Source organism: Phlebotomus papatasi, chromosome 1 (assembly GCF_024763615.1).
Source record: "Phlebotomus papatasi isolate M1 chromosome 1, Ppap_2.1, whole genome shotgun sequence".
In the NCBI taxonomy this organism is placed as follows: domain Eukaryota; kingdom Metazoa; phylum Arthropoda; class Insecta; order Diptera; family Psychodidae; genus Phlebotomus; species Phlebotomus papatasi.
This window is the reverse complement of record NC_077222.1, coordinates 109,075,479-109,093,629: the sequence shown is the minus strand read 5'-3', so window position 1 is coordinate 109,093,629 and position 18,151 is coordinate 109,075,479. Positions and strand designations below refer to the sequence as shown.

General features: G+C 37.7%; 4 protein-coding genes across 4 annotated transcripts in view; all 4 read left to right on the top strand.

Moving 5' to 3' along the window:
* The window catches only part of LOC129799208 (vacuolar protein sorting-associated protein 33A), a 132,732-nt gene that overhangs the window by 103,958 nt on the left and 10,623 nt on the right, over positions 1-18,151 (top strand). The gene's annotated exons all lie outside the window — the stretch shown is intronic.
* LOC129799202 (neurobeachin-like protein 1) overlaps positions 1-18,151 on the top strand; it is a 68,044-nt gene that overhangs the window by 46,016 nt on the left and 3,877 nt on the right. Inside the window, exon 8 of the mRNA XM_055842890.1 lies at positions 13,525-15,760. Coding sequence (XP_055698865.1) covers positions 13,525-15,760 — 2,236 coding nt within the window. The remainder of the gene's footprint in view (positions 1-13,524; positions 15,761-18,151) is intronic.
* On the top strand, positions 2,524-2,878 carry LOC129799227 (cuticle protein 21-like). Its single transcript, XM_055842924.1, has one exon. The coding sequence runs from the start codon at positions 2,562-2,564 to the stop codon at positions 2,856-2,858; it is 297 nt and encodes a 98-aa protein (XP_055698899.1). The 5' UTR covers positions 2,524-2,561; the 3' UTR covers positions 2,859-2,878.
* LOC129799223 (cuticle protein 18.6) lies at positions 9,866-10,849 on the top strand. Its single transcript, XM_055842920.1, has 2 exons — positions 9,866-9,956; positions 10,020-10,849. Exons 1-2 carry the CDS (start codon positions 9,942-9,944, stop codon positions 10,722-10,724), a joined length of 720 nt encoding a protein of 239 aa, XP_055698895.1. The 5' UTR covers positions 9,866-9,941; the 3' UTR covers positions 10,725-10,849.

Here is an 18,151-nt window from a genome sequence, read left to right as displayed (position 1 = left end):
CTTGCTTTCTTTGACCTAGAGACTGAATCTCAAGGAGAGAAGAAAGAGAAATAGTGTGAATTTGTGTAAGAGTCGCTAGGCCTTTGATTGCTTAATTGAGAGTGGAAACTTGCAATTTTTTCGCATTATTAAGTGAAAAAAAAATCGTACAAATTAGAGAAACTGCTTTTCCATAGTCAGAGTCGCCTCAAGATGGAAACTGCGTGATTTTTGTCTTGCAACTGTATTAACTCTTAATTGCTTTTTGATTAAGTTTTAGAAGACGATAGACTTTTTGTAGTCTAATACGTTGCGGCTTTTCGGAGTATTGGATAAGCACGGTAGATATTTATGACTTTCCTGGACTTACAAGCCTTGTACGTTTGCCACTAGTGGCGCATGTGTCGGTCTTTTAATAATTATTTTCAAGCACACCTCAAAATCGATTAACTTTTTATTTTCATTAATTATTACGGACCAAGTTTTGCAGGTATTTCAAAAAAACCCGGGTCTAGGAAAAATTCTGAGTCTCGAAAATATGAGATCTTGAAATTCCGGAACACTAAAATTCAGGAACCCTGAAATTTTAAGACCTTAAGCTCCGTGGATCTTGATATCCCAAGACTCCTAACCTCTGGGAGGCTAAAAATCTTTGAATACCTTGGAACCTTGAAATTCTGTGACCCCTAACTTCCCGGTACCCTGAAATCTCAGGACCCCAAAATCCCGAGACCCAGAATATCTCGATGCCCTGAAATTCCGTGACCTCAAAATCTAGGAATCCTGAAATTTTTGGACCTTGAACTCACAATATCTTGATATTATAAGACTGTGAACTTCTGGAATGCTAAAAATTCGAGACCTTGCAATCTTGTGACTTAACTTCCCAGAACCCTGAAATCTCAGGACCTCTAAAAATCTGGAACTCTGCAATACCTTGACTCCGAACTCCCGGAATACTGAAAACCAGAGACATAAATATTCGAGAACTCTGAAATTCCAGGACCTCAAGAATCCCGGGACCAAGAATATCTCGAAACCCTGAAATTCTAGAACTCCAAAATCCAGAATCCCTGAAATTTTAAGACCTTAAACTCCCAGGATCCTGATATCCTAGGAGTCTGAATTTCTGAACTGCTAAAAGCTCGAGACCTTGAATATTTGAAAATCTTGCAATCCTGTGATCCCTAACTTCCCAGAACCCTGAAATCTCAGAACCCCCAAAAATCTAGGACCCTGAAATACCTTGACTCCGAACTTATGGAATACTGAAAACCAGGGACCTAAATATTCGGGAACCCTAAAATTCGAGAACCCCAAAATCTGGGAATCCTTAAATTTTAGGACCTTAAACTCCCGTGATCGTGATATCCAATGACTCCGACCTTCTTCGAAAATCCTTCGAATTTCCGAAAACCTCAAAGCCTGGAACCTCGAAATTTTGAGACTCTTGTATATCCCAAAACCCTAAAATCCCAGGACCCCAAAATCCAAGGGTTCTGAAAAATTTGGGACTTCGAATTCCCGGGATCCTGAAATCCAGAACCTTAAATATTCAGGAACCGTAATATTCTGGGACCCCAAAATCCAAAAACTCTGAAATACTATAAGTCCGAACTTTTGGAATTGTGAAAACCAGGGCCTGAATGCCAAGATTTTCTTTTCAATTTATACTCGTACTTTAAGAACTATCTATTCCGTAGACTACCCTGGAGTGCCACCTTTTAATAGCAAGGCTTCTTCCGTGCTCCTGTTATCAAATTTTGTTGTGGATTAGTAACAATTTTCAACCAGGATACGCCTCAAATTATGTTACCAATTGAACATTTTTTCCAAGCACTGATTGCGGTCCGTCGCATGAAGCGTTGACCGATGCTCTATCTCTATTGATCCGATGCTCTATCTACTAACCCACTGAGATCCACTATGACTTTGATCCTTGATTGAACGCCCAAAATTTTGAATATACCGCGCTAAAAATAATCTTAAACCTGCGTAAAAACCAATGAAGGGTTAATCAATTAAGCAAATTGTACATAATTTATTGTGAAACACGTGAAACATAAAGAAATTTCTTTATGTATACAGGTCCGGAAAGTCTTCCTCTTTGTCTTGAATGCCAATTTTTAAGACTTTACCCATCTACCTAAAAAAAATTTAGAGTATATAATTTCACTTTCAATTTGTCGCACGTTTGATGATCGAATGATCATACATTCTGTCTGATTTAGAGCTGAATTTGAATTGGTGTTTGGTGGGAAGTACAATGAATTTGTAATAAAAATTGCGTGTATCTTCCTGCGAGGAGAAATGGTAGGGAAATGTATTTGCATTTCCCCTTCAAATGCGGTGGAAAAGAAAAGTGGAAGGAAATTTTGCGATCGCGATCTTATAAAAAGTCACCTATTTCATTCACGGCAATTCATTTGTGGATCTTCAATCGAGATCATTGGAATTTTTGCTTATAAAGATGGACTTGTTTTACGTGAGTATATACAATTTCTTTTCCTTTGATCGTGCATCATCAGTGGATAATTGTTGAAATTTGCAAACTTTTCTTTCGTGTGCAGATTGTGCAGTTTATGCTTCTGGTGATCTTTGGAGCCATGACGATCGAGAGTCGCATCATTCCGGTTGATGCTCCTCTGGCCATCGACACAAGTCACGATCCTCATCCACAGTATACTTTCGCCTATAATATTCAAGATGCCTACACGGGAGATCAGAAGAGTCAGCAAGAGACTCGTGAAGGAGACGTTGTTAAGGGATCATATTCAGTTGTGGAGGCTGATGGGACACTTAGAACGGTTTTCTACACAGCTGATCCTATCAATGGATTCAATGCTGTCGTTCAGAGAGGCCCTATCGCTCATCATTAATTGCTGATTGTAATCTCTGTATCGGGGATAACCTTTGACTGATCTTTGAGCGATCTTGGAGAATTTATCGATCCTCTCTATAGATTATAATTATCCTATTACTCTAGTGTGTCTCTTTTTTGTAATTTGTAATAAAGTGACTTATAAGAAAATGGTTTTTTGAGCAGAATCTATTTATATCGCCAAATTCGCTGGAATATTGGCATACCAAAAAGGTTGTTTTTCAAGCAAAACAAGAAGGTGTGAGAGAGAAAAAGTCACTTAAAATTCAACTCACATTTTCTTGGTCGATTTTACTTTCGCTAAGATCATTTTAATTCAATTCACAGGCAAAAAGATCTGAAATGCTCATTAAATTGCTCCAAAGCGATGTCTATATTAATCCAAAGGCGTTCTTGTTGGTGGACAAATTTTTGAAAAATTACAGTACGCAAGAAAATTTTACGTAGTTGAAGGCGCAAAATACTTTTAATATTTATTCTATCACACTAAATTCGAAAAATCAGAAATATGGATTGGATTGGAATAAGGATTAAAGATTAAGTCGTTTATGGCCCCGGCACACCTTTTACATCAGGAAAATTTCATGAAGTCGAAATTCGAATCCCTCTCTTTCTCACGTGTTTTGCGTATTACTGTCTCATTCTTTCGCATACCAAATTCGATTGAGCTAAATTGAATTTGGAGTGATGTTTAAAAGAAGAAGAAGAGTGCGAGAGAATGAGACAGACATATACAAAGCATGTGAGAAAGAAAAGGATTCGAATTTCGACTTCATGAAATTTTCCTGATCTAAATGGTGTGTCGGAGCCATTATTGACAAATTGCAGGAGTAGATTTTCAGGTTTCGTACACACTCTGGCTTCAAACACTTCATATTTTTCCCATATTTTTCAATGAATTTGACTTACCTATGGCAATATATTTTAATAGCTAGTCTTAAGTCATAAATTTCCTGAAAGGAATTGGTAAGATTCATTGAAGATATACTGGAAAAATATGAAGTGTTTGAAGCAACAGTTAAGGGGTGTTCTCCTATGCAAAATCCGAAAGAGTAGCAAGGGTTTCAGACCAGGGGCTTAGCCCAGATCCCGAAGGCTTCTAAATCCTGAATAACATTCAATTTTACTAATGTTCCAAAATATAATGAATTATTTACTTGTAATAACTAGTCTTTAACTGCAATAACCTAAAAAAACATGCCTGATAAGAAAAATAACTAGACAAACCGAATGAAACCCATATTGTTTGTTCTTATTCTTCCATAAAAGGACAGTGTGGCCCCCACTCGAATTTCGCAGCAGATATTAAGGAATACCTGCTGTCTGGAATTCCAAGCAAAATGTCCAAAATTACAAGCAATGTGTCCAAAATTGCAGTCACATTAATTTTAGAGAAAACAAAGACTCTTAACTACTTTACAAAGTTCTGAAGAATATTCCTGAAAAGCAAGTAACAAAAAAATTCAATTTGTATTGAAAAATATTGAGTTTTAAACTTAGGACATTGGTTGCATCATCATTGCATTGTGTCCCAAATTACAAGTACCACAACTAAATGTAAAAACTATTCAATAAACTAATTATGTAAATTTATATTTTAAACACACAAATCTTACGAATTTGAATTGTTCAAGGAAGTTTTTCTAAAATAATGAAATTGGGTATTTTAGTATAAGAAGGGATAATACATAAGTTCCTTAGTGTCTTCAAGTCGAGTTTCCGTAGTGGACACGGCAGTATTTCCGTTCTTTTAAAAGTTAATCATGACATTTCTGAGGCTGTTGATTGAAGCCGCTTTGTGGTTTTGGTCCTACTTGACTCAACCAAGGCGTTCGATAGCATTCCCCATGATTTACTTTGCTTTAAGTTATTCAGGTTTTTTTTAGATCTCTTCTTCTATACTGTTACTGTCAGGGAAGTGACATTAGCTCTGAAAAATGCGACCGGTTTTAGTGTAATTTTTTCCCCTGCTTTCGTACACATTTCACGAGATATCTCCAAAACTAAGTAGGTTGCCAATTTAGGGTTTTCGGTAGCCGCTTCGTTATTAAATTGGCTTTTATTTTGTATTACTATTTTTTCAAATTCATTCTACAATGATAGAAAACAGCTAATAAACTCAAAAGTTTTTTTGGCTCGCTAGAAACATATGGGAAATATAGGAAATGTCATGCCCCTGGTTACTGTCATCCATTCCAATTTTAGTGAACATTTCCAATTTTTCAAGCTTATTGACCAGGTATCTTCGTCTCTTGTCTTAAATAAAGGACCATTGACCAAGGTTTTATTCTTGGTCCTTTAATCTCTTCGCTTTTTTATTAATAACCTTCCAGCTGAACTACAAGAGTGTTCGTATCACCTATATGCAGATGACCTGCAAATTTATATCAAGAGTGATCCCTCAGACCCCTCATTATATAGCCTTTGAACTTCTGAATTTAAACCTTTCCAGTAGGGGAATTCTGTAATAATATAACAATGTCATATGACAAATTTAAAACTTTTAATGTCGTAAATTTGAGAAAATATTTGAAAATTCGATTCAGATTAATTACTCAGAGTTTCATAGAGCTCTTTGGAATCGCTATTCGATACTCACTAGCTCTTAATGTTGTCCTGTAGGTGATATGACATTGTCAAATGACAAATTATTGTGGTAAATTCAGGAACAGGATATCATTAAAGCCCAATGAGAATCGAATGGCCATTGCAAAGGAACACTATGAAGCTCCTAGTACCTGAAATAAATCTGGCTTTCTATAATTTTTTCGTATTCATAACATCAAAATTTTTAAATTTGTCATATGACATTGTCATTCTGTTACAGAATTTAACTATTGATCATTTAAATGACGTGTGAGTAACGTTTTCAATACCTAATTTTACTGTGAGATTTTGCTACTTGGGATTATTCTTAAGATGAGCTAGAAATTATAGGGACTCATTTAAAGCATTCACTAATATTTCTAAATTAATAACAATTTGTAGTCTTTTTATATTGCCTTTAAAAATTACAATATTGTGTTGAATGGTCTCTTTTCCTTCTGTTCTGCTTTCAACCTTATGGGCATTAATGTTGAAAAACAATTACTCACGTTTCATTTGTCTGACTTTTGTCGTGTTAGATTTATTTATTATGTCTAGTGTTTTGGGACATTTGAGATAAATTACGTGTGAGGGAGAATAATACTTTGAATTGAAAGTCAATTTGTATTTGACGATCAGCTGGAACATATTTAGCATATTATGAGAAAATCACCGTGCAATTGATTATAGAGTACACAAATTCCCACCATCCATGATCAATTACTATAAAGTGTAATATTTAGTAATTATTCCATCCTATGATGTATTTTTATCTGTCCTACATCGAATACTTAATGATAGCATAATGTTTTGTGAGTGAATAATTAATATTCATGGTGACTCCATATCAATTTCAAATGCAGTCTTTAGTGAATTATGAATTTATTGGCGGCCCATAAATTTACTCTACTTGCGCCTCATTGGACAATAATTAATATGCACATGGATTTGCACTTGAATCACCGTGAAAATTTCTTCAAATTCTCTCCATGGTAATCCATTATCTAATCATCCGATGCAATCACCCAGTGTCACATTGGACTGCTTTTTCGCCATCCAAGCTTCGTGTGGTGTCCAAGAAGTTTTAGATTGATTTGATGAACGTGTGAATTTTGTGAATAAAAGTAGCACTTATGGGTGGAATAAAAACTTAGTATTTCTCACCACGTAATCTTGTGCAAGTACCTTGGGATTCCTCGAACTCATCTCTTAGGCAAGTAACTCCCTCGAAAAGAAAAGAAAATAAACAGTGCTTTCGATTTTAAATGGGTAATCATATGGATTTAGTACACGTGGTTTATTTTACTTCTTTTTTTTAAATGATATAGGAAAATACTACTTGTAAGATCGAGGAACTTGGAAGATGATACGTCTTGAAAATCATACCTCTTTGTGTTAGAAAGTGGGAACCTTCTGCAGAATTTATAAACTCTTTCTAACAACTTTAAAGATCACTTATCCACAATACTTTGACCTTTAAGTGCAGTAGCTTCTTGCAATACTTTTATTGAATTAACCTGCACCTATCACTTTCACTTGAACTTGAAATATAACCCATTAATTGTACAGTATCATTTAACCAAGTGCGAAATTAGACACTTAAAAGTTCTTTTTTATATATTTAAAAACTTCCTCTTTTCTCCCAACTAAATTAAAGACATTGAAAGGGAATTAAATTCGAATCCATCAATATCATGGATATAGAAGCTATAAATATCTAGTTTCATATCGTCTTGATTTCCGGATTCAAATCAATATTATCTACGTCTACTGTAAAAGTAGATTCACTAAAGGCTGATTTAAACGATAAAATTCTGATTCGAAATCTCACTTTCGAAATAAAAATCCTCCTATGTCTCCTATGTGCTTTACGATGAAGTATATGTATATTTCAAATAAAAAGAAGTTGAACCTTCGCCGAAAAGGAACAACCGGAACAACTCTGGGCTTAACGGCAACGGTAACGTGGCACATGATGATTCTATGCTGGGAGTATACTACACCCAGCGAAATTTAATTAGGAAACTTTCATAAACAATAAAAAAAATATTGAAGTAATATTTTATATCCGAAAAGGCAGTTTATATGGTTTCTGGCTGTAACTTTAATCAGTGAACTTCGACAGTTCTTACTATTATTTATTTAAATTATTATATTCTTTACATTTTTTTTTAAATTGGAACTTATTGAAAAAACTGTTTTGAATCTACCTTTCCAATCATTTAAACCTCTTCTGAAACGTTATGATGGATATTCAATTCAATCCACAAACACTAATTTTATTTCCACCACTTTCAAAATTATTATAATATTATTATTCGTTTTCAAATTTGCTTTCAAAATCAATTTTTTAATCACTATAGTAGATCTTACAAGTTTTTTCATATATTATTTGCTCTAAAACACTCCAAACAAAATTTTCGGAATTTTCCGGAAGCAAAAAGCTATCTCGAGGGAGATAGCTTTTTGCCCCAAAGAGCATTATTGCAGTTCAATTTCAATGAAGTTGATCAAATTGCGATACAAAATGTTATGTTTTTAAATTATTTTTATTACATATTCAATATTAATTAAATTTTAAAAGAATACATCAAAATAAATCCCTGGAACGGATAAAATCAATTTTTTAGATAGAATTTCGCAATATTATGCAGGAATCGTATTCATATAGGGTAAGTGTGCCACATTTCGGCAGAGTTGCATGCAAGCGTCAAAGTCTCAAGTTTTAAATGTAATATTTTAAATACAAATTGATTTTTTTTTATTCTTTCTTTTGAAAGAGTGTTGCTGGGAACCTTGTAAAGAGTTTACCGTCTTTATTTACTCTAAAATCATTCTTAATACCTTTTAAAATGAATAAAAATATAGACATAGCTTTGGTGCCCTATTTCGGCCATCTTCATTCTCATAGTTCCTTGCCCTTTGAGATTCTTCCAATATCTTTTTCACGCCATCTCATTTGTCGAAGCTACATTTTTTTTGTTATTCTTTTTCATTGTATAACCTCTAGAGTATGTAAAAACTAAAAATTCATGGAAATTCGAGGAACAAAAAAGGTGGCCGAAATTGCAAACTGGCCGGTATTTGGCACACTTACCCTAAAAGGTAAAACTGGATATATGAAGCAGAAACATGTAAATTGGCGTATCTTATGATTCCTTATATAAAATAATTGTGATACTAGTTTCAATTACAGTTTCTGGACTGCAATTTTGGATGTTGCTTGTTTTTAACGAGATCTTTTCAATACCGATCGAATTTCCTGACAATCTTGCTAAATATTTTGTACCAAAGTATCGTAGCTAAGATATACTATACATCCTGCAAAAAACATCATTAATGAATAATTCAGTGATTCTTGATAGTTTAGTTGGAGATGCAAAACCATTTCACAAAATTGAACACTTAACCCTCCAACGGAAAATCACCATTTGAAATTCAAAATATTTGAACGCGTTCGGGCAGTTTCTTGCACTTTTGCAGAGGGCACTAGTATAGAAAATTTACCACTTTCTTATGGGAATTCCGTCTGTTTGCACAGCTAGTGTGTTATTCTGAATAAAGACGATCGCATAGAATATAAAAAAAGTTTTTTTTTTTAATTTTCATTAGGTTTTTATTAAAAAAATAGTGGCGAACCTAATTAATTTTCGCACCAGTTTTGACGAAATTTGCATAAAATAGTTCTCGCACACGCACGGATAGTAGTGAGCGCGGCTACATTTTTGTCACATATCGTGCAAATAGACGGAATTCCCACAAGCAAGTGGTAAATTTGCTATACTAGCGCCCTCTGCAAAAGTGCAAGAAACTGCCCGAACGCGTTCAAATATTTTGAATTTCAAATGGTGATTTTCCGTTGGAGGGTTAAGTGTTCACTTTTGCGTTAAAGGTTTGTTGAATGAAACTAAAAACAAACATTTAATTTGTTTGGAAAACTTTGATAAAAAGTTTACAGGAAGCAAACAAAAAAAAAACTGAATATAAAGCACATAATTTCAACAAAAGTTCTTGTTATTAAACAAACTTTTGCAAACATCTACAAACTTTTCTTATTATTAATATTTTATTTGTATTCTATGGATTAAGTTAAGGAAAGTTTAGCCAGCAAAGGATGACTCGTTTCTGAAGAATGTTGCTTTGCTTATCACTGCCATGTGAGCTTTTTTTAACTTCATGCCAAGACCTCAAAATCTTGACCAATTCTCTGTTTGTTCATCCAACGCGTCTTCTCAATGGCTTTTGAATTGTCAGCACGTGCTTTGGGTATCAAGAGAGAGCTTCGCGTTGGTATTTTGAAATATTTGGCCATTCTTGCAAGAGTACCATCCGTGAGTGACTTTTTTTTTGTCGTGGAGGTGGATCTGATGGGTAAATTGTTGGGTATAAAAGCACCCGATGGACATTATCGACAGTATCAGTGTGTCGAATCTTCTCAGTGAAGTGTGATTTACTAAGTGTCATTCTCCAGGAGGAGTTATTATCAAGCACAGCAATGAGTTTGCTTATTGTAAGTTGAAGAAAAGTGACCCAGAGAGGATTAAGTGCAATGATCTTTTATGTGATCTTCTAGCTTGGCGTCGTGGCTCTTGTGAGCACTGTGAATGCTGGAGTGGTTCAATTTGCCCCTGTTGCAGCTCCTGTACAATCCCTCGCCTATACCGCTGCCCCTGTATCAGCAGCTTATGCTGCTGCCCCTGTAGTGCCAGCTGCGTATGCAGCTGCTCCTCTGGCTCGTGCCGTCTATCAGCCTCAGTTTGTGGCTTCTAGGACAGCAGCTGCCTATGTAGCTGCTGCTCCTGTTGCTGCTGCTGCTCCTCTAGTCGCTGCTCCTGCCCCCGTTGCTGCCAAAGTCGTTGCTGCAGCTCCAGCTCCTGTTGTAGCCCGCGCTGCTCCAGTTGTTGCTGCTGCCCCCGCTCCAGTTGTTGCCCGTACAGCTCCAGTCGTGGCCGCTGCGCCTGTTGTTGCACGTGCTGAATTCGATGATGCTTATCCTCAGTACCAGTATGCCTACAATGTCCAGGATACCCTCACGGGAGACTCAAAGACGCAAGAGGAAACACGAGAGGGTGAAGTTGTAAGGGGATCTTATTCTCTGATTGAACCTGATGGTGCTCGACGTGTGGTTCAATACTATGCTGATCCCGTCAATGGATTCAATGCTGTTGTCCAGAGGGATGTCCCTGTGGCAGCAGCGGCTCCTGTTGTGGCAGCTAAGACTGTTGTAGCCCCAGCTGCTCCCGCCAAAATTGTAGCAGCCAAAGCTGTTGTAGCCTAAAATGCACAAACTCACAATTCTTGCTCTCAAGGATCTTCCCAGACTGCCAGTCAAGCAAATTTCTTCATTGCATACCAAACACTTCTCTTCCTGTTGATTTTCTAAAATAAATATTTTCTAGTGAAGCTTTTATGTGTTTTGTTGTGCTTGTCCGAATCCAATCTAGATCGCGAACTCAGGACATCTAAGTTAGTAACCCAGACCTGACGATCCTTCGCAATTCAGGAAGATGTTCGCGTTCGATTCCAAGCCGATAAAAGGCAAGATCCTAAAGTTACTTCGCCTTGTCCTAGGTCTGCTCCCACGTGGAGGTTACTCTCAGAGGTTTTCTGGTGAACCTCTCTCCATTCTAATATAATAACTAACGAAGAATATGTATAATGCAATAGGGAGATGACCTCCTTCCGGGTGCGTCAGTGATACTGATCCTTTCAGAGACCAAACAACAATTTTTTTTTCGCCAAAGCTTTCGACGCGACAGTGAGCTTTCTTCAGTGACCAAAACCTCTCCATTGATTATCTAACTCTTAGCTCTCTTAGCTAGGACAACTCTTAGTTAGGACATCTAGGTTAGTAACCCATATCTGAAGATCCTCTACTACTTCAGGAAGATGTTCGCTGTAGCTCCCACGACGCTCCAAGGTAGGATCCTGAATTTCCATCAGTCACCTTGTCCTAGGTCTACTCCTACGTGGAGGTTACTCTCATAGCTTTTCTGGTGAACCTCTCTCCATTCATACGATAATTTGTTTCGACCGTGTGGATGTAGATTATAGATGATGTCAGGAAATGGATTTTCAGTCTTCTTTAACTTCTTCTCATCTTTATTTTATTTTTGTCAACGTTTCGGTCCTTTGGTTGGGACCGTCTTCAGGGCATCAAAATTTGGGAGAACTATTGTTAATTTTGTGAAAATCAATACTGTCACTACTCTAATACTTTTCACTTTTTGATGTTCACCCATCGCCTAGTTCTCCCAAATAGTTCTTCAATAGTTCTCCCAAATTTTGATGTCCTGGAGACAGTCCCAACCAAAGGACCGAAACGTTGACAAAAATAAAATAAAGAGAAGAACAAGTTGAAGAAGACTGAAATTCCATTTCCTGACATCATCTCTTCATTCATTTTTCAACTCTTAGCTCCTACGGCTACGTTTTTAACTCGATCGCAACGAGTGATTCCCTTAACGGCTCGGAGATAACTCATTTCGATTTACTTTGGAGATTTTGCACAATTTCGATTAGTACGAATTTCTCAAAAACGCGACAATGGATTTTGATGAAATTTTAGTATGTTGTAGCTGTCACCAAGACCTTTCCAACGATGCCTAGATCTCCCCAATGCTCTTCCTCAAACTCTTCTGACTGAGGTATAAAGGATTAAAATTCGGAAGTACTTCGGTAGTACTCCAGTGAAGAGTATGGGAGGAAGGAAGGAAGCTTCACAAGTATTCAGAGCTGTAGGGGGTCCCTGGAATTCTCTTTCTATGCATAGAGTAATCAAAGTGAGAGAATAGGGTACTCCCGTGAGCGGGACCCAATCTAAGATGCATAGTACCGCTTCAATTTAAATTGCGGGGAGAGAGTAATTCCAAGAGTTTTGGCTTCTTCCAGCATCGCCCTAGGGTTTCTATGCTGCGCTTCTCTCGGGCAGTGTTCTGAAGCCAGTGAAAATTATCATCAAATAATTCCAATTTTAACTCATTAATAATAATGCCAAATTGATTGATATACTTATATTCTATTTTTTTTAAGATGTTTGAGAAAGTATTTAAATTTTTCACAAAATTATCGTTTGGCTTTCTATACGATTTTAACCAATTGCACTAAGCACTTCAATCGATCATTCTCGAGGTTACGTGATTTAGAAGCGTTATCGTACGTCAATATTTATTGTTTTTGGACATGGCATTTTATTATTTTTTTTTTACCAATAATTGAAGTCAAACTTCAATTATATTTATTTGAGTAATTGTCCTCATTCTGCCATTTAGGGTTATGTATAATAAACATTTTATATGATCATGATCTGTTATGTTTCTGTGTTTAGATTAGGCTATAATTTAGAATTAAGAATGATTTAACTTATATAAATGAATTAAACTTCAAGCTTCCTGTAGAAGCCTTTTAGTTTTATCTTAGTGTCTGGTTTTTTTTAAGGTAGGGCATTGGAAGTTTTAAGGTAGGTCATTGCCCCTCAATGCCCGCCCAGCGCTACAGCCTTTACTACATCTGTACCTCAAATGAAGAGTCTTACACGCCAGTGATAAGTCCTGGCCCTTGTAGGTTAAGAAACGTACTCAGCGGAAAGCTCAAACTTCCTTGGGATAGTCCTTACGGCGTTATCACACTTGCACATTAAAATTTTAATGTGATTCACATTAATTGTCGCTTGTGAGCGTCGAAATATGTTATTTGTGTCTTTGAGTCACTTAATATTTGGGGTTTTTCTATTTATTGATAAAGAAGTGGACTTGACCTGCAAAAATAAGTTCAAATTTACCTAAAGCATAAATATTTTTCACATTAAAAAATTAAAGAGAAAATTGCATTAATTTTTCGCATTAATGCTATAAATCAATTTATATCAAATTTTGCGGGTCGTGCCTACCTTTTTATCAACAAATAGATCAAATTTTGAATATAGAATGATTCAAACACACAAATTACACATTTGGGCTCTCACCAGCGACAATTAATGTGAATCATATTAAAATTTTAATGTGCAAGTGTGATAACAAAGTTAGACCCAGTAAGAACGCAATGTTCTCTATTTGACCTTTCTATGTTGATTCTTTTAGTGTGGTCAAGCAGGACTACTGGAAGTTGCTCAATAGGGAAAATCTCAGTCGAATGAGGATGAAACTGGAGCCAAATCTCTATCACAATCCTCACACAATGGCAGCTAGTTTGAGGGATAACACCACGCTTGATGAAGATAGAAGACTTTCAGCGGATTTTGGTCCAGCAATTATTCCATCAGCAACTCCTCTAGATATCACCGATGAAGAGGGATTTGTGGTACTTGAAGAAGACTTGAGATTCTCTCAGGAAGTGTCCATAATGGAGGATTCGCAGAGTCAGGAAGTTGATCGGGAGAAGATTATTGTGAGTTATGAGTGTGAATTGATAGTGTTGATGTCTAGGATCAAAGGGAAATTGGAGATTAGTGCAAATACCATAGCTTTTGTGGATCAGTCTCAGTCTCAGCAGCAAGACATGAAGCATGACTTTCGCTTCTCCCTTGCTCTACTCCGGGAACTCCATCTGAGAAAGTACAATCTCAGGCGAAGTGCTCTAGAGATGTTTCTCGTGGATCAGAGGAGTTTCTTTGTCAATCTCACCACAAAGACAAGGAACAAGGTATTTTCGAAGATTCTCGGTTTGCAACCACCAAATATTCAGTATGGATCAGGAAGGACTCCAAGTGAGCTGCTAAAAGCTTCTGGACTGACACAAAAATGGGTGAACAGGGAGATTAGCAATTTTGACTACCTCATGCATCTCAATACAATTGCCGGAAGGACTCACAATGATTTGAGTCAGTATCCCATTTTCCCATGGATTTTGGCTGACTATACGAGTGAAATTCTAGATCTCACAGATCCCAATTCCTTCAGGGATCTGTCCAAGCCAATTGGTGTGGTAAATCCGAAGAATGAAGCTGAGGTTAGGAATAAGTATGAGAACTTTGAAGATCCTTCTGGGGTGATTCCAAAGTTCCACTATGGGACACATTACTCGAATTCTGCCTATGTTCTCCACTATCTTCTGCGCCTGGAGCCCTTTACAACTCTCCATGTTGAACTGCAGAGTGGAAGATTCGATGTGGCTGACCGGCAATTTCATTCAATAGCCCAAACATGGCAGCAATTGATGGATACGCCGAGTGATGTGAAAGAACTAATTCCGGAATTTTTCTACATGCCTGATTTCCTCCGGAATATCAATGGACTGGATTTGGGAGAATTGCAGACGACCAAAGAGAAAATTACTGATGTTATTCTGCCTCCATGGGCTCAGAGTCCGGAAAGCTTCATAGCTATCCATCGCAGAGCCCTGGAATCGGATTATGTGTCTGCAAATCTCCATAAGTGGATCGATTTGGTGTTTGGGCACAAGCAGAAGGGCAAGGCAGCCATTGAGGCCCTCAATGTCTTCTACTACTGCTCCTACGAGGGTGCTGTGGATCTGGATAAGTTCTCAGACCCGAAGGAGCGTGAAGCTATTGAGGGAATGATCAATAATTTCGGCCAGACGCCATCGCAGCTCCTCAGGGAAGCTCATCCACGACGACTGACAGCTGATGAGTGCCTCATTCGATTGCTACGGAATGAGCTGAAACGCCCGGCGGAATTCACGAATTACCTGGACAGAGTGTCAAATGTCTACTGTGAATTGTCTACAGAGAAAGATCCTGTGGTTTACTTGAGTATTCCGAGGACACCACAGAGATCCTTCTTGCAGACAGGACCTGATGTTCTGATCTCTGTCACTCGATCGGGTGTCCTCTCGACTCACACCTGGATCCCGTATGACAAAGAAAAGTGCTTTATCTTTGGCACAGACTCCGCTAAGACGCGCAAAGTCCTCTCGGCAGCCTTTCATCCGGCCGTAAGGTTGTCCGGGAAGCTTTTTGCGCTGAATGTGGAGGGAAAACTCCTGTACACAGGAGGAGTATGGGATTGCAGCCTGAAGGTGTTCAGTGTCCACAAAGGACGAGCTGTGGCATCTGTGGTTGCCCATTCGGATGTCATCACTTGCTTGGCCATTGATTCAAGCGGGATGCATCTGGTCACGGGTTCGAGGGACTGTACGTGTGTTCTCTGGTCAATTTCCAACACAAATCTCACACAGAACTCCGTAGGATTGGTGGCTCTGACAGTTTCAGGAAGTGCAGCAGCGTCTCCGAGTGGAGCTGCTGGTCCTGCGAGTCTCCTGGCTCCGCAGCCTCTGAAATCATTGCATGGGCATGAGAGTGCAATTTCGGCAGTGGCTATCATGACGGAATTTGATACTGTGGCCTCTGGATCATTGGTAAGTTGAAAATTATTGAATTTACAGAAAATCTTGCAGGAAGCCATTTAGAAGTCAATAAAATAATCCATTTTGGACAGAAAGAAACACAAATAGGGTAAGTGTGCCAAATTCCGGCCAGCTTGCAATTTCGGCAACCTTTTTTGTTCCTCGAATTTCCATTACCTTTTAGATTTTACGTACTCTAGAGATTATACAATGCAATAGAATAACAAAATATGTAGCTTCGACAAACGAGATGACGTGAACAAGATATTGGAAGAATTCCCGAAGGGCAAAGAACTATGAGAATGAAGGTGGCCGAAATAGGGCACCAAAGCTATGTCTATATTAGGTGAGATTCTTAACAAAATCTCACCTACTATAATCCTAACAAAATTTCATGTCGTCCGATCGACCTCAAATTTGGCCAAAATGTGTTTCGCCACTTCCTGATTCCGAATATATATGTGGCTAAGTTACGTTCCCGGCCGGCCGGCCGGCCGGCCGGCCGGCCGCTTTTGGAGCTTAATAGCTCCTAAACTAAAAAAGATATCGACTTGCGGTTTTCGGCAAAGGTTATATATCGGGTGAAAATTGCAACTTGATGCATAGACCCCCCACCCCCCACCCCTCCTTCCGCCATTTTGAAGACCCCCCTTTTTTGTTTTCCCAATAGCTCCGCCCCTATGGCATTCAGCGGACTCAAATTTTAGTATGTTATAGCTGGGCCTTAGAGCTTTCCATCAATACCAAACTTAAGGTCCCCCGACCCCCCTGACCCGAGCTATAAGGGTCCAAAAAAAATTTCTTAAAATGGCCATTACTCCGGTTCTAAGTGTCAGAATTTAAAAAGTGAGGGCTTTTTGGAAAGCTCTCGTGAAATGCCACTTCCCCTTCTAACATCGCAAGTTCATAAAACCACCGCTAGGGGCGCTTTTTTTAAAAAGAAAATTTTTAAATCTTAAAAGTTAAATAACTCAAAAATTCCATTGTGCATCGGGCTGAAAATTTAGTATGTTATAGCCGTTGATTATACCTATCAAACAAAAAAAACTTTAAGTCAATCTAAAACCCCTGACCCGAGCTATAAGGGGTCAAAGTTCGAACATTGACCGGCCTCTATCTCCGGTTCTAATTAACATAGCGACCTAAATTTTACCTTTTTGGTTTCGTCTCAATGAGCACTTTCAGATGGAAGTTCAAAAAGTCACCACAGGTGGCGCTGTGATAGCGTCAAAATTCATCGAAATTCAAAGTCACTTTTCTCAAAAACGGCATTGTGCAAGTTAATGAAATTTTAGTATGTTGTAGTCCAGTCTAGGACGTTTCCAAAATGGTGCGTATGCGCTCTGTGGTTAAAACGGAACCGGAGATATGAGGGGTCAAAGTTCACAAAATTCAAAAAATCATATCTCCGGTTCTATGTGACCGATTTTGATGAGTGAGGGCTTAAACGAAAGATCTCACCAAATGCTACAACTTTCTAGAAGATTTGAACTTCGTGGGACCAACACCAGGGGCGCCACAGTCGAAAAACCAATTTCAATATCACATAACCTCAATTATCTCGACTGTCGCTGAACCGATTTTGATGATTACTTCGACATAATTGTAGAGCACATTTGTCTCTACATTTCGTCCATACATCATTTTCCACTCAGACTACGCTATCACTCCGATTTTGCCGTTTAAGTGTGAAAAAATTGATTTTTCCCATAATAACGCTTTGAAATCACTCAGATGCCAATTTGACTGCCTCTACTCCACCGAGACACTTAAAATAGGGGTTTAAATGGAAAGTCCCGCAAAATACAACAATTCTTTGATATAGTCGAAGTTCAACAAATGACTACTTGGGGAACTCTGGATGAAAAAACGAGTTAAGAAACAAAAAACCTCGCTTATCTTGGCTTCTGAGTAATCGATGAGATCATGTTCTATGAGAAAATTATAGAGAACATTCTGGTCTACATTTCACCCATATATCACTTTTCTGTCAGTTCATCCAAATCCTTGATATTTTGGTTTAAATACAAAATTTGTATAATTTCACGAATTTGATTCAAGATAACTGAATGGCGTCTCCCAACTTCAGCTCTAAATCGAATTTGCATGCACTCCGGAGTTAGCTCACGTTAAGAATCTCACCTACATAAGCCGGTTAGGATTATCTGTCCCTTTTTATTCATTTTAAAATGTATTAAGAATGATTTAAGAGTAAATAAAGACTATAAACTCTTTACAAGGTTCCAAGCAACACTCTTTAAGAAGAAAGAATAAAAAAAAATCAATTTAAATTTAAAATATTACATTTCAAACTTGAGACTTTGACGCTTGCATGCAACTATGCCGAAATTTGCCACACTTACCCTATAAATATTTGATGTTCTATATGACTTTTACCCAATG